The following is a 14315-nucleotide window of genomic DNA, read 5'->3' as shown; positions in this document are numbered from 1 at the left end:
CACTACTGATATATCTTTGCATTCTACAGGTGAACCTCACATGGCGGAACCACGTAGGATTACTTTGCATGAACAAGGAGTGTCGGACCTCATTCTTCCACCATTGCAAACATGGTTTCCTAATCTTGACCCGAACTTTGAATTGAAGAATAGTTTGATCAACTTGTTTCCTAAGTATCATGGGCTTCTGGGTCAAGACCCCATTAGACATCTGAGAGATTTTCAAATGGCTTGTGCTACGGCCCGAAGGCATGGGGCCGACGAGATCGCCATCATGGTCTACTCCTTCCCCTTCTCCCTTGAAGGGCAAGCGAAAGAGTGGTACTACTCCTAACTGGATGAGATAGTGACAAATTGGGATTCCTTGAGAAGAGAGTTTTTAGACAAGTTTTTCCCGTCAGAAAAGACTGACTACATCCGGAAAGAGATCTCGGGTATAATGCAAAAAGATCAAGAGACCTTATATGAGTATTGGAGTCGATTCAAGAGGTTATTAAAGACTTGCCCTCACCATGGGTTGAACACTCATCTACTCATAAGTTACTTTACCGGAGGTCTTTGTGCGGAAGATAGAAGACTACTCACCGCATCTAGCGGTGGTTCCCTTTCCAAGAACAAGACGGAGGCGGAAGCATGGAGCTTGATAAATGATGTCGCCGAGGCTACTCAACACGTGAGGGTGAGAAGCAACCCTCTCAAGGGTATAGCGGAAGCATCTCCTTCCGAAGCAAGTCTAACCAAGGTGCTTGGATGTGAATTACAACAATCGCCCATCCTACCAAAGCCAAGGCCACAATAATTACTCTCATGGTAATAATTCCAATCAAGGGTAGAGGGATAATGCACAAGGGAACCATCAAGGTCAAAGATGGAATAACTCTTCTTCGCACCACAACAACAACTACCAATCTTCATCCGAACACCATCACAATAACAACCATCAAGCCAACCAAAACTAAAACAACTACCCTAGATATCAAGCACCAAATCAAAGACAACAACCCAACCAAGTCTCTTCTTCTTCTACCAACCAAGTCGATGAGCTTAGAGCTATTGTGGAAAAGAATGAAGAAAACAACAAGGCTTAATTTAGTGTCATGAATGCTCAATTGGCCAACATCACCGAGATGATCTCAAGATTGGCTTTACCTTCTTCCAACAACACCAACCAACCCTCAAGCTCTTCTAATCTTCCATCCTAACCCCTTCCAAACCTAAAGGGCACACTCAATGCCATTACACTATGGTCAGGGACTACATTGGAGAAGATACCTCCTAGAACCTTGGAAGACATTCATGAGGAGGAAGTGGTTGTTGAAGCTCCACATGGAGAGAAAGAGATGAGCACAAGGCAAGAAAAGGAAGAAGTTAACCTCAAGGAGCCTAAGAGAAAAGCTACCATGGATGAATCTATTCCTATTTCATTCCCTTCCATGATAAAGAAAGCAAAGAAAGCTCCGGAGTTTGATTTGAACATGCTTCAAGTATTCAAGAAAGTTGAGGTAACCATCCCACTTCTTGATGTTATTCAACAAATTCTGAAGTATGCAAAATTCTTGAAAGACTTGTGCACACACAAAGATAGGATTAGCGAGTTGGAGACATTGTCTTTGGGTAGTTCTATTTCTGCATTGATGAAGCCTATTCCTGAAAAGTTTGGTGACCCTGGGCCTTGTTTGGTCTCTTGTTCTATTGGTGGAGTTGTTTTTCATGATTGTATGTGCGATTTAGGAGCTTGCGTGAGCATCATGCCATTCTCAGTGTTTGCAAGGTTGAACATGGCTCCATTGAAAAGGTCGGCCGCTAGATTTGCCTTAGCCGACAAGAGTATAATTACCGTGATGGGGATAGCCGAATATGTGCTTGTAGCAATCAAGGATTTGGTGTTCCCAGTCGATTTTTACATCCTTGAAATGCCACCAACAGAGGGTAGAAGTTCTTCCTCCGTTCTACTCGGTAGACCCTTCTTGAAGACCTCTAAATTCAAGTTGGATGCCTACACCGGCACATACTCTTTTGAGGTTGAAGATAAGACGATTAAGTTCAACTTGGAGGAAGCCATGAAACACCCACCCGAAGAGCATTCCGTTCTCCTAAGTGATGTAATTGATGAGGTGGTAGCGGAGATATAAAGTGAAGATCACGACGAGCTATGCCGCCCTATTATTGAGGAGAAGGATGATCATGAGGGTGAACAAAGGGAAATTGTTGAAAATGAGTCCCATGAGCTTGGTGAAAAAGAACCCCAATCAGAGGTAAAAAGTGAACTAAAGCCTCTTCCATCTCATTTGAAGTATGCATTCCTTGGGAACAATCAAGAGTTTCCGTTAATCATTGCTAGTGAGCTCTCTAGCCAAGAAGATGAGAAGCTCCTAGAGGTCCTAAGGAAGCACAAGAAAGCAATCGGTTGGAGCTTGGCCGATATTGTGGGAATTGACTCGCGAACGTGCATGCATCGCATTTTTCTCCAAGAAAGAGCTTGGTGCACGAAATTGCAATCACACTTTTGCAATCCCGCACAACTAACCAGCAAGTGCACTGGGTCGTCCAAGTAATACCTTGCGTGAGCAAGGGTCGATCCCACGGAGATTGTCGGCTTGAAGCAAGCTATGGTTATCTTGTAAATCTTAGTCAGGATATCAGAAAGTATCAGGATTGATTGTAAAAAGCAAAAGAACATGAAATGGTTACTTGTATTGCAGTAATGGAGAATAGGTTGGGGTTTGGAGATGCTCCATCCTCTGAATCTCTGCTTTCCTACTGTCTCCTTTTTCAAGCACGCAAGGCTCCTTCCATGGCAATCTGTATGTAGGGTTTCACCGTTGTCAATGGCTACCTCCCATCCTCTCAGTGAAAGCGATTGCATATGCTCTGTCACAGCATAGCGGAATTCAGCTGTCGGTTCTCGGTCAGGCCGGAATAATATCCATCGATACTTTTGCGTCTGTCACTAACGCCCCGCCTGCTAGGAGTTTGAAGCACGTCACAGTCATTCAGTCATTGAATCCTACTCAGAATACCACAGACAAGGTTTAGACCTTCCGGATTCTCTTGAATGCCGCCATCAGTTCTAGCTTATACCACGAAGATTCCGATTAAAGAATCCAAGAGATAACTACTCAATTTAATATAGAATGGAGGTGGTTGTCAGGCACACGTTCATAGTTGAGAATGATGATGATTGTCACGGATCATCACATTCATCCGGATTAAGAACAAGTATTATCTTAGAATGGAAGCAAGCATGATTGAATGAGAAACAGTAGTAATTGCATTAATCCATCAAGACACAGCAGAGCTCCTCACCCCCAACCATGGGGTTTAGAGACTCATGCTGTGGAAGGTACACAAAGAAAACGTGTAAAGTGTCATGATGTGTAGATACAATGTCAAAAGATCCTATTAATAGTAAACTAGTATCCTAAGGTTTACAGAAATGAGTAAATGACAAAAAAATCCACTTCCGGGCCCACTTGGTGTGTGCTTGGGCTGAGCATTGAAGCTTTCAAGTGTAGAGACCTTTTCTGGAGTTAAACGCCAGCTTTCATGCCAGTTTGGGCGTTTAACTCCAAGTTTTATGCCAGTTCCGGCGTTTAACGCTGGAATTTCTGAGGCCGAATTGCTACGCCGAATTGGGCCATCAAATCTTGGGCAAAGTATGGACTATCATATATTGCTGGAAAGCCCAGGATGTCTACTTTCCAACGCCGTTGAGAGCGCGCCAATTGGGCTTCTATAGCTCCAGAAAATCTACTTCGAGTGCAGGGAGGTCAGAATCCAACAGCATCTGCAGTCCTTTTCAGTCTCTGAATCAGATTTTTGCTCAGAACCTTCAATTTCAGTCAGAAAATACCTGAAATCACAGAAAAACACACGAACTCATAGTAAAGTCCAGAAAAGTGAATTTTAACTAAAAACTAATAAAAATATACTAAAAACTAACTAAAAGATACTAAAAACATACTAAAAACAATGCCAAAAAGCGTATAAATTATCCGCTCATCACAACACCAAACTTAAATTGTTGCTTGTCCCCAAGCAACTGAAAATCAAAATAGGATAAAAAGAAGAGAATATACTATAGACTCCAAAATATCAAAGAAACATAGTTCCAATTAGATGAGCGGGACTAGTAGCTTTCTGCCTCCGAACAGTTTTGGCATCTCACTCTATCCTTTGAAGTTCAGAATGATTGGCATCTATGAGAACTCAGAACTCAGATAGTGTTATTGATTCTCCTAGTTAAGTATAATGATTCTTGAACATAGCTAGTGTATGAGTCTTGGCTGTGGCCCAAAGCACTCTGTCTTCCAGTATTACCACCGGATACATTCATGCCACAGACACATAATTGGGTGAACCCTTTTTTTTTATTGTGACTCAGCTTTGCTAAAGTCCCCAATTAGAGGTGTCCAGGGTTCTTAAGCACACTCTTTTTGCTTTGGTTCACAACTTTATTTCTTTCTTTTTCTTTTTCTTCTCTTTTTTTTTTTCACTGCTTTTTCTTGCTTCAAGAATCACTCTGATGATTTTTCAGATCCTCAATAACAGTTCTCTTTCTCCTCATTCTTTCAAGAGCCAACAATTTTAACATTCTTAAAACAACAAATTCAAGAGACATATGCACTGTTCAAGCATTCATTCAGAAAACAAAAAGTATTGTCACCACATCAAACTAATTCAACTAGTTTCAGAGATAAATTTCGAAATCCTGTACTTCTTGTTCTTTTGTGATTAAAGCATTTTTCATTTAAGAGAGGTGATGGATTCAAAGGATATTCATAACTTTAAGGCATAAATTTTATTAATTATGAATTAAGAACAAGACTCAAATATAGATATAAAAATAAAAATAGAAGGCAAAACAACAAAAAAAAACGAAAAAAAATAGGCTCCTAATGATAGAGGTTTTCACAGAGTTAGGACTCAACAACCTTGATTTTGAGAAGTGGATGCTCCCTCAGCTTGAGAGGAGAGCTTTTGGCGTTTCATCTCTTGGAGTTCACGCCCTTGCTTCTCTTGTTCCTTCAGCAATTTGCAGAGCATGCAGTTCTGATTCTGCTGTTCTTCCTTCAGTTGCTCCATAGTTTCTTGCAACTTGGTGATAGATGCTTCTAGGCTGGCCCAGTAGCCAATTTCAGGGAATTCAGGGAGGAACTCCTGCGCCCTCCTTTTGATAGAGTTGTCTTGCACTTGTCCTTCCATTGACTTCTTGGTGATTGGGTGTTCAATGGGTATGAACTCATCTACTCCCATCTTCACCCCAGCCTCTTTACAGAGCAAGGAGATCAAGCTTGGGTAAGCCAGTTTGGCTTCAGTGGAATTCTTATTTGCAATTGTGTAAATCTCACAAGCAATCACATGATGGACCTCCACTTCTTTTCCAAGCATAATGCAATGAATCATCACAGCCCTCTTGATGGTGACCTCAGAACGTTTGCTAGTGGGTAGTATGGAACGCCCAATGAAGTCTAGCCAACCTCTTGCAATTGGTTTGAGATCTCCCCTCTTGAGTTGGTTTGGGACACCCTTTGAATTGGTTATCCACTTAGTCCCAGGGAGGCATATGTCCTCTAGAACTTGATCCAACCCTTTATCTACTCTCACCATCCTCCTATTAAAGGAGTCAGGATCATCTTGCAGTTGAGGTAGTTTGAAGATTTCTCGTATTTTGTCCAAATGGAAGTACATAACTTTCCCTCTGACCATGGTTCTGTAGGTATGGTAAGCAGTTCCAGTCATTCTCTGCTTATCTGTCAGCCACAGATTTGAGTAGAATTCCTGAACCATGTTCCTTCCAACCTTTATCTCAGGATTGGTTAGAACTTCCCATCCTCTGTTTCGAATTTGCTCTTGGATCCCCGGATATTCATCTTCTTTCAGATCAAATTTAACTTCCGGGATCACTGACCTCAGACCCATTATTTTGTGATAATGGTCTTCATGTTCTTTGGTTAAGAACTTCTCTTGATTCCAAAGATTCTTTGGATTAGTCTCTTTCTTTCCTCTTAAATTGGTTTGTTTTCCCTTAGGAGCCATGATCTTGATAAATCTTGGCTTAGTGATCACGGAAAAGCACACCAAACTTAGAGGTTTGCTTGTCCTCAAGCAAAAGAGAAGAGAGAAGAGAGGGGGAGGAAGAGGAAATTCGAATGGTGTGATGGAATGAGGGAACCAAACGTGAATTTATAAGGTGGGGAGGGGAGTTTTTCGAAAAATTGAAAGGAGATTTGAGAAGATATGGAAAGAAATTGAGAAAAGGATGATTTCTTTTAAACAAAATTTGGAATTGATTTTGAGAGATTTGAAGAGTGATTTTGGATATTTGAAATTTTGAAAGTGAATGATGGGAGATTGAGATGTATTTTTGTAGAAAAATATGGGTGAGAAAAGGAAAGTTTGAAAAAATCTGATTTGAAAACAAAATTGTGGTCCCCCCACCTTTCTGGCGTTAAACGCCCAGAATGGCACCCATTCTGGCGTTTAACGCCCACTTGGTGCCCCTTTTGGGCGTTTAAAGCCCAGCCAGGTGCCCTGGCTGGCGTTAAACGCCAGAAATCCTTTATCACTGGGCGTTTTTCCAAAATGCCCAGGATGCTGCGCACCTGGCGTTAAACGCCCAGAATGGTGCCCATTCTGGCGTTTAACGCCCAAAATGGCACCATTCCTGGCGTTAAACGCCCAGAATGGTACCCATTCTGGCGTTTAACGCCCAAAATGCCCCTTACTGGCATTTTTTCGCCAGTAAGCTCATTTTCTCTGCTTTTTGAGCTGAATCCTTCTGTAACTCTGTGAATTCCTTCATTTTTGATACTTGCCTCTGTAAGAACTAATCATATAACTTCCTAATGACTGGGTTGCCTCCCAGCAAGCGCTTCTTTACTGTCTTTAGCTGGACCTTTACTGAGAATCACTCAAGTCTCAGTTTTGAGCATTCCTGCTCAAAATTGCTCTCAAGATAATGCTTGATTCTCTGTCCATTAACAATGAACTTTTTGTCAGAATCAATATCTTGAAGCTCAACATATCCATATGGTGACACTCCTGTGATCACATACGGACCCCTCCACCGGGATTTGAGTTTTCCTGGGAACAATTTGAGCCTGGAGTTGAAGAGCAGAACTTTTTGTCCTGGCTCAAAGACTCTGGTTGACAATTTCTTGTCATGCCACTTCTTTGCCTTTTCCTTATAAATTTTTGCATTTTCAAAGGCATTGAGTCTGAACTCCTCTAGCTCATTTAACTGGAGCAATCTTTTTTCACCAGCTAACTGTGCATCCATGTTTAGGAATCTGGTTGCCCAGTAGGCTTTATGTTCCAGTTCCACAGGCAAATGACAGGCCTTCCCATACACCAGTTGGTATGGAGAGGTTCCTATAGGGGTCTTGAATGCTGTTCTGTATGCCCACAGAGCATCATCCAAGCTCTTTGCCCAATCCTTTCTCCGGGCTATCACAGTCCGTTCTAGGATTCTTTTTAGCTCTCTGTTAGAGACTTCAGCTTGCCCATTTGTCTGTGGATGATATGGAGTCGCCACTTTATGGCTGATTCCATATCTAACCATAGCAGAGTATAGCTGTTTATTGCAGAAATGAGTGCCCCCATCACTGATTAGTACTCTGGGAACACCAAACCTGCTGAAGATGTTTTTCTGGAGGAATTTCAGTACAGTCTTGGTATCATTAGTGGGTGTAGCAATTGCTTCTACCCACTTAGATACGTAGTCCACTGCCACCAGAATATAAGTGTTTGAGTATGATGGTGGGAATGGCCCCATGAAGTCAATTCCCCATACATCAAACAATTCAATCTCTAATATCCCTTGTTGAGGCATGGCATATCCGTGAGGCAGGTTACCAGCTCTTTGGCAACTGTCACAGTTACGCACAAACTCTCGGGAATCTTTATAGAGAGTAGGCCAGTAGAAGCCACATTGGAGGACTTTAGTGGCTGTTCGCTCACTTTCAAAATGCCCTCCATACTGTGATCCATGGCAGTGCCATAGGATCCTTTGTGCTTCTTCTCTGGGTACACATCTGCGGATCACTCCGTCAGCACATCTCTTAAAGAGATATGATTCATCCCAGAGGTAGTACTTGGCATCTGAAATTAGTTTCTTTCTCTGCACGTAGCTGTACTCTTTGGGAATGAACCTTACAGCTTTAAAATTTGCAATATCTGCAAACCATGGAGCTTCCTGAATGGCAAAGAGTTGCTCATCTGGGAAAGTCTCAGAAATCTCAGTAGAAGGGAGGGACGCCCCTACTACTGGTTCTATTCGGAACAGATGATCAGCCACTTGGTTCTCTGTCCCTTTTCTATCTCTTATTTCTATATCAAACTCTTGCAGAAGCAGCACCCATCTTATAAGCCTGGGTTTTGAATCCTGCTTTGTGAGTAAGTATTTAAGAGCAGCATGGTCAGTGTACACAACCACTTTGGATCCCACTAGATAGGATCTAAACTTGTCAATGGCATAGACCACTGCAAGTAACTCTTTTTCTGTGGTTGTGTAGTTCTTCTGTGCGTCATTCAGAACACGGCTGGCATAGTAAATGACGTGCAGAAGCTTGTTATGCCTCTGTCCCAACACTGCACCAATGGCATGGTCACTGGCATCACACATTAGTTCAAATGGCAATGTCCAATCTGGTGCAGAGATAACTGGTGCTGTGACCAACTTAGCTTTCAGGGTCTCAAATGCCTGCAGACACTGTGTGTCAAACACAAATGGTGTGTCAGCAGCTAGCAGGTTACTTAAAGGTTTTGCAATTTTCGAAAAATCCTTTATGAACCTTCTGTAGAATCCTGCATGCCCCAGAAAGCTTCTGATTGCCTTAACATTGGCAGGTGGTGGTAATTTCTCAATTACCTCTACCTTTGCCTTATCCACCTCTATCCCCCTGCTTGAAATTTTGTGCCCAAGGACAATTCCTTCAGTCACCATAAAGTGACATTTCTCCCAGTTTAAAACCAGGTTAGTCTCTTGGCACCTTTTCAAGACAAGTGCTAGGTGATTAAGACAGGAGCTAAATGAGTCTCCATATACTGAAAAGTCATCCATGAAGACTTCCAGAAATTTCTCTACCATATCTGAGAAGATAGAGAGCATGCACCTCTGAAAGGTTGCAGGTGCATTGCACAGACCAAAAGGCATCCTCCTATAAGCAAACACGCCAGAAGGGCAAGTGAATGCTGTCTTCTCTTGGTCCTGAGGATCTACTGCAATTTGGTTGTAGCCTGAATAGCCATCTGGTGCGCGAAATTGTGATCACTACAACTTCACACAACTAACCAGCAAGTGCACTGGGTCGTCCAAGTAATACCTTACGTGAGTAAGGGTCGATCCCACGGAGATTGTTGGTATGAAGCAAGCTATGGTCACCTTGTACATCTCAGTCAGGCAGACTCAAATGGGTATAGATGATGAATAAAACGTAAAGATAAAGATAGAGATACTTATGTATATCATTGGTGTGAGAGCTTCAGACAAGCGTATGAAGATGCCTTCCCTTCCGTCTCTCTGCTTTCCTACTGCCTTCATCCAATCCTTCTTACTCCTTTCCATGGCAAGCTCGTGTAGGGTTTCACCGTTGTTAATGGCTACCTCCCATCCTCGCAGTGAAAGCTAATGCACGCACTCTGTCACAGTACTGCCAATCACCGGTTTGGTTCCCTCCCCTACCGGAATAGAATCCCTCTTTTGCGTCTGTCACTAACGCCCAGTAGGTTACAGGTTTGAAGCACGTCACAGTCATTCAGTCATTGAATCCTACTCAGAATACCACAGACAAGGTTTAGACCTTCCGGATTCTCTTGAATGCCGCCATCAGGTCCTGCCTATACCACGAAGATTCCGATTAAAGAATCCAAGAGATATTCACTAAGCCTCAGATGCTTGTAGAACAAGAGTGGTTGTCAGTCACCTTGTTCATGGGTGAGAATGGTGATGGGCGTCAATCATAACCTTCATCAAGTTGAAGAACAAGTGATATCTTGGACAAAGAACAAGCGGAATTGAATAGAAGAACAATAGTAATTGCATTAATACTCGAGGTACAGCAGAGCTCCACACCTTAATCTATGGTGTGTAGAAACTCCACCGTTGAAAATACATAAGAACAAGAGTGATCATTGGTTTCGGCCCCAGAGAGGGAACCAGAAGAACCAAGATGAAAATACAATAGTAAAAGGTCCTACTTATAGAAAACTAGTAGCCTAGGGTGTACAGAGATGAGTAATTGACATAAAAATCCACTTCCGGGCCCACTTGGTGTATGCTTGGGCTGAGCAATGAAGTAATTTTCGTGTAGAGACTCTTCTTGGCGTTTAACTCCCATTTAGGTGCCAGTTCCGGCGTTTAACGCTGGGATTTCTGTAGGTGACTTTGAACGCCGGTTTGGGCCATCAAATCTTGGGCAAAGTATGGACTATCATATATTGCTGGAAAGCCCAAGATGTCTACTTTCCAACGCCGTTGAGAGCGCGCCAATTGGGCTTCTGTAGCTCCAGAAAATCCACTTCGAGTGCAGGGAGGTCAGAATCCAACAGCATCTGCAGTCCTTTTGAGTCTCTGGATCAGATTTTTGCTCAGATCCCTCAATTTCAGCCAGAAAATACCTGAAATCACAGAAAAACACAAACTCATAGTAAAGTCCAGAAAAGTGAATTTTAACTAAAAACTAATAAAAATATAATAAAAAATCAATTAAAACTACCAAAACATACTAAAAATAATGCCAAAAAGCGTACAAATTATCCGCTCATCACAACACCAAACTTAAATTGTTGCTTGTCCCCAAGCAACTGAAAATCAAATAAGATAAAAGAAGAGAATATACTATAGACTCCAAATTATCAATGAAACTAAGCTCCAAATTAGATGAGCGGGACTAGTAGCTTTTTGCCTCCGAACAGTTTTGGCATCTCACTTTATCCTTTGAAATTCAGAATGATTGGCTTCTTTAGGAACTCCGAATCCAGATAGTGTTATTGATTCTCCTAGTTAAGTATGATGATTCTTGAACACAGCTACTTATTGAGTCTTGGCCGTGGCCCAAAGCACTCTGTCTTCCAGTATTACCACCGGATACATACATGCCACAGACACATAATTGGGTGAACCTTTTCAGATTGTGACTCAGCTTTGCTAAAGTCCCCAATTAGAGGTGTCCAGGGTTCTTAAGCACACTCTTATTGCCTTGGATCACAACTTTATTTCTTTCTTTTTCTTTCTTTTTCTCTTTCTCTTTTTTTTTTCGTTTTTCTCCTTCTTTTTCTCTTTTTTTTTTTGTATTCACTGCTTTTTCTTGCTTCAAGAATCATTTTTATGATTTTTCAGATCCTCAGTAACATGTCTCCTTTTTATCATTCTTTCAAGAGCCAACAATTTAACATTCATGAACCACAAATTCAAAAGACATATGCACTGTTCAAGCATACATTCAAAACAAAAAGTATTGTCACCACATCAAACTAATTAAGCTAGTTTTAAAGATGAATTTGAAATCCTGTACTTCTTGTTCTTTGTGATAAAAATAGTTTTCATTTAAGAAAGGTGATGGATTCATATTCATAGCTTTAAGGCATAGACACTCAGACACTAATGATAAGACACAACATGGATAAACATAAAGCACTAAAATTTGAAAAATAGAAGATAAAGAACAAGGAGATTAAAGAACGGTCCACCTTAGTGATGGCGGCTCTTTCTTCTTCTTGAAGATCCTATGGATGCTTGAGCTCCTCAATGTCTCTTCCTTGTCTTTGTTGCTCCTCTCTCATGATTCTTTGATCTTTTCTAATTTCATGAGGATGATGGAGTGTTCTGGTGCTCCACCCTTAGTTGTCCCATGTTGGACTTAATTCTCCTAGGGAGGTGTTCAGTTGCTCCCAATAATCTTGTGGAGGAAAGTGCATCCCTTGAGGTATCTCAGGGATTTCTTGATGAGAGGGGTCTCTTATTTGCTCCATCTTCTTCTTAGTGATGGCTTGAGGTCATGCCTTCTCAGTTGAACCGGCTTTGGATGCCATAATGGTATGGAAAAACAAAAGCAATGCTTTTACCACCCAAACTTAAAAGGTTTGCTCGTCCTCGAGCAAAGAAGAAAGAAGAGAGTAGAAGAAGAAGAAATGGAGGAGATGGATGTGAGTGGTGAAGAGGTATGAGTGATTGGTGAATGGGGAAGAAGAAGAGGGTGGTGGGTTGGTAGGGATCCTGGGGTCCACAGATCCTTAGGTGTCAAGGAAAGTCATCCCTGCACCAATAGCATCAAATCCACGTTTTGAGCCAATTCTGGCGTTAAACGCCGGCTGGTGCCCATTTCTGGCGTTTAACGCCAGGTTCTTGCCCTTTTCTGGCGTTTAACGCCAGTCTGGTGCCCTTTCTGGCGTTAAACGCCCAGAATGGTGCCAGACTGGGCGTTAAACGCCCAACTGCTAGGCTTACTGGCGTTTAAACGCCAGCAGCTTCTTCCTCCAGGGTGTGCTGTTTTTCTTCCTGTTTTTCATTCTGTTTTGCTTTTTTCATTGTTTTTGTGACTTCTTATGATCATCAACCTACAAAAGATAAAATAACAAAAGAAAATAGTTAGCTATAAAACATTGGGTTGCCTCCCAACAAGCGCTTCTTTAATGTCATTAGCTTGACAGAGGACTCATGGAGCCTCAGAAATACTCAGAACCGTGTTGGAACCTCCCAACACCAAACTTAGAGTTTGAATGTGGGGTTCAACACCAAACTTAGAGTTTGGTTGTGGCCTCCCAACACCAAACTTAGAGTTTGACTGTGGGGCTGCTTGGCTCTGTTTTGAGAGAAGCTCTTCATGCTTCCTCTCCATGATGATAGAGGGATGTCCTTGGGCCTTAAACCCAAGGATTCTTCATTCACTTGAATGATCAACTCTCCTCTATCAACATCATCACAGCCTTTGCTGTGGCTAGGAAGGGTCTGCCAGGATGATGGATTCATCCATGCACTTCCCAGTCTCTAGGACTATGAAATCAGTAGGGATGTAATGGTCTTCAATCTTCACCAAAACATTCTCTACAAGTCCATGAGCTTGTTTTCTTGAATTGTCTGCCATCTCTAATGATTCTTGCAGCTTGCACCTCAAGATCCCTAATTTCTCCATTACAGAGAGGGGCATGAGGTTACACTTGACCCTAAGTCACACAAGGCCTTCTTGAAGGTCATGCCTATGGTACAAGGTATAGAAAACTTCCCAGGATCTTGCCTCTTTTGAGGCAGTTTCTGCCTAGACAAGTCATCCAGTTCTTGGTGAGCAAGGGAGGTTCATCCTCCCAAGTCTCATTTCCAAATAACTTGTCATTTAGCTTCATGATTGCTCCAAGGTATTTAGCAACTTGCTCTTCAGTGACATACTCATCCTCTTCAGAGGAAGAATACTCATCAGAGCTCATGAAGGCAGAAGTAAGTCCAATGGAATCTCTATGGTCTCATTTTGAGCCTCAGATTCCATTGTTCCTCATTGAGGAACTAGAGGATTGGTACACGCCCACTGAGGTCTTCCTCAGTGGCGTCCTCCTCCTCTCTTTCCTCCATATTCGGCCATCTATGGCTTTGCACTCTCCTTTTGGATTTTCTTCTGTATTACTTGGAGAGTACTAGGAGGGAGTTCAGTAATTTTCTGCTCAGCTGTCCCACTTGTCCTTCCAATTTCTAATGGAGGACCTTGTTTCATTCATGAAACTTTGAGTGGTCTTTATTAGATCAGAGACCATTGTGCTAAGTCAGAAGTATTCTGCTTAGAACTCTCTGTCTGTTGCTGAGAAGATGATGGAAAAGGCTTGCCATTGCTAAACCTGTTTCGTCCACCATTATTGTTATTGAAACCTTGTTGAGGTCTCTCTTGATTCTTCCATGAGAAATTTGGGTGATTTCTCCATGAAGAATTATAGGTGTTTCCATAGGGTTCTCCTAGGTAATTCACCTCTTCCATTGAAGGGTTCTCAGGATCATAAGCTTCTTCCTCAGATGAAGCATCCTTAGTACTGTTTGGTGCATTTGCATTCCAGACAGACTTTGAGAAATCAAATTGACTTGTTGAGTCAATATCTTTTCTGAGCCAATATCATCAGAGTGTCAATCTCAAGAACTCCTTTCTTCTGACTAGTCCCATTGTTCACAGGATTCCTTTCAGAAGTGTACATGAATTGGTTATTTGCAACTATTTCAATCAATTCTTGAGCTTCTGCAGGCGTCTTCTCAGATGAAGATCCTCCAGCAGAGCTATCCAAAGACATCTTGGATAGTTCAAGAGACCATCATAGAAATACCTATGATGCTCCATTCA

At 42.0% G+C, this 14315-nt stretch overlaps 1 protein-coding gene and 1 non-coding gene across 2 annotated transcripts; one reads left to right on the top strand and one right to left on the bottom strand.

The window, feature by feature from the left end:
• Positions 1–412: 412 nt before the first annotated feature.
• On the bottom strand, positions 413–519 carry LOC130952214 (small nucleolar RNA R71). The gene has a single exon (XR_009074394.1). It is a non-coding gene; the product is annotated as a small nucleolar RNA R71 (small nucleolar RNA).
• LOC130949283 (uncharacterized) lies at positions 440–2132 on the top strand. The gene is made up of 2 exons (XM_057878049.1): positions 440–742; positions 1221–2132. The coding sequence occupies exons 1-2, from the start codon at positions 440–442 to the stop codon at positions 2130–2132; spliced, it is 1215 nt and encodes a 404-aa protein (XP_057734032.1).
• Positions 2133–14315: the final 12183 nt, after the last annotated feature.

Source organism: Arachis stenosperma, chromosome 9, assembly GCF_014773155.1.
Source record: "Arachis stenosperma cultivar V10309 chromosome 9, arast.V10309.gnm1.PFL2, whole genome shotgun sequence".
NCBI lineage: Eukaryota > Viridiplantae > Streptophyta > Magnoliopsida > Fabales > Fabaceae > Arachis > Arachis stenosperma.
The sequence above is the reverse complement of the archived record's forward strand: the minus strand, read 5'-3'. Positions and strand labels throughout refer to the sequence as shown.

What these genes read in the sequence shown, in the direction of transcription:
- LOC130949283 (XM_057878049.1), top strand. Translation starts at nt 440, where the DNA reads ATGCAAAAAGATCAAGAGACCTTATATGAGTATTGGAGTCGATTCAAG. An exon ending in CCGAAGCAAGTCTAACCAAG is followed by an intron (nt 743 to 1,220) that starts GTGCTTGGATGT and finishes CCAAACCTAAAG; the next exon opens with GGCACACTCAATGCCATTAC.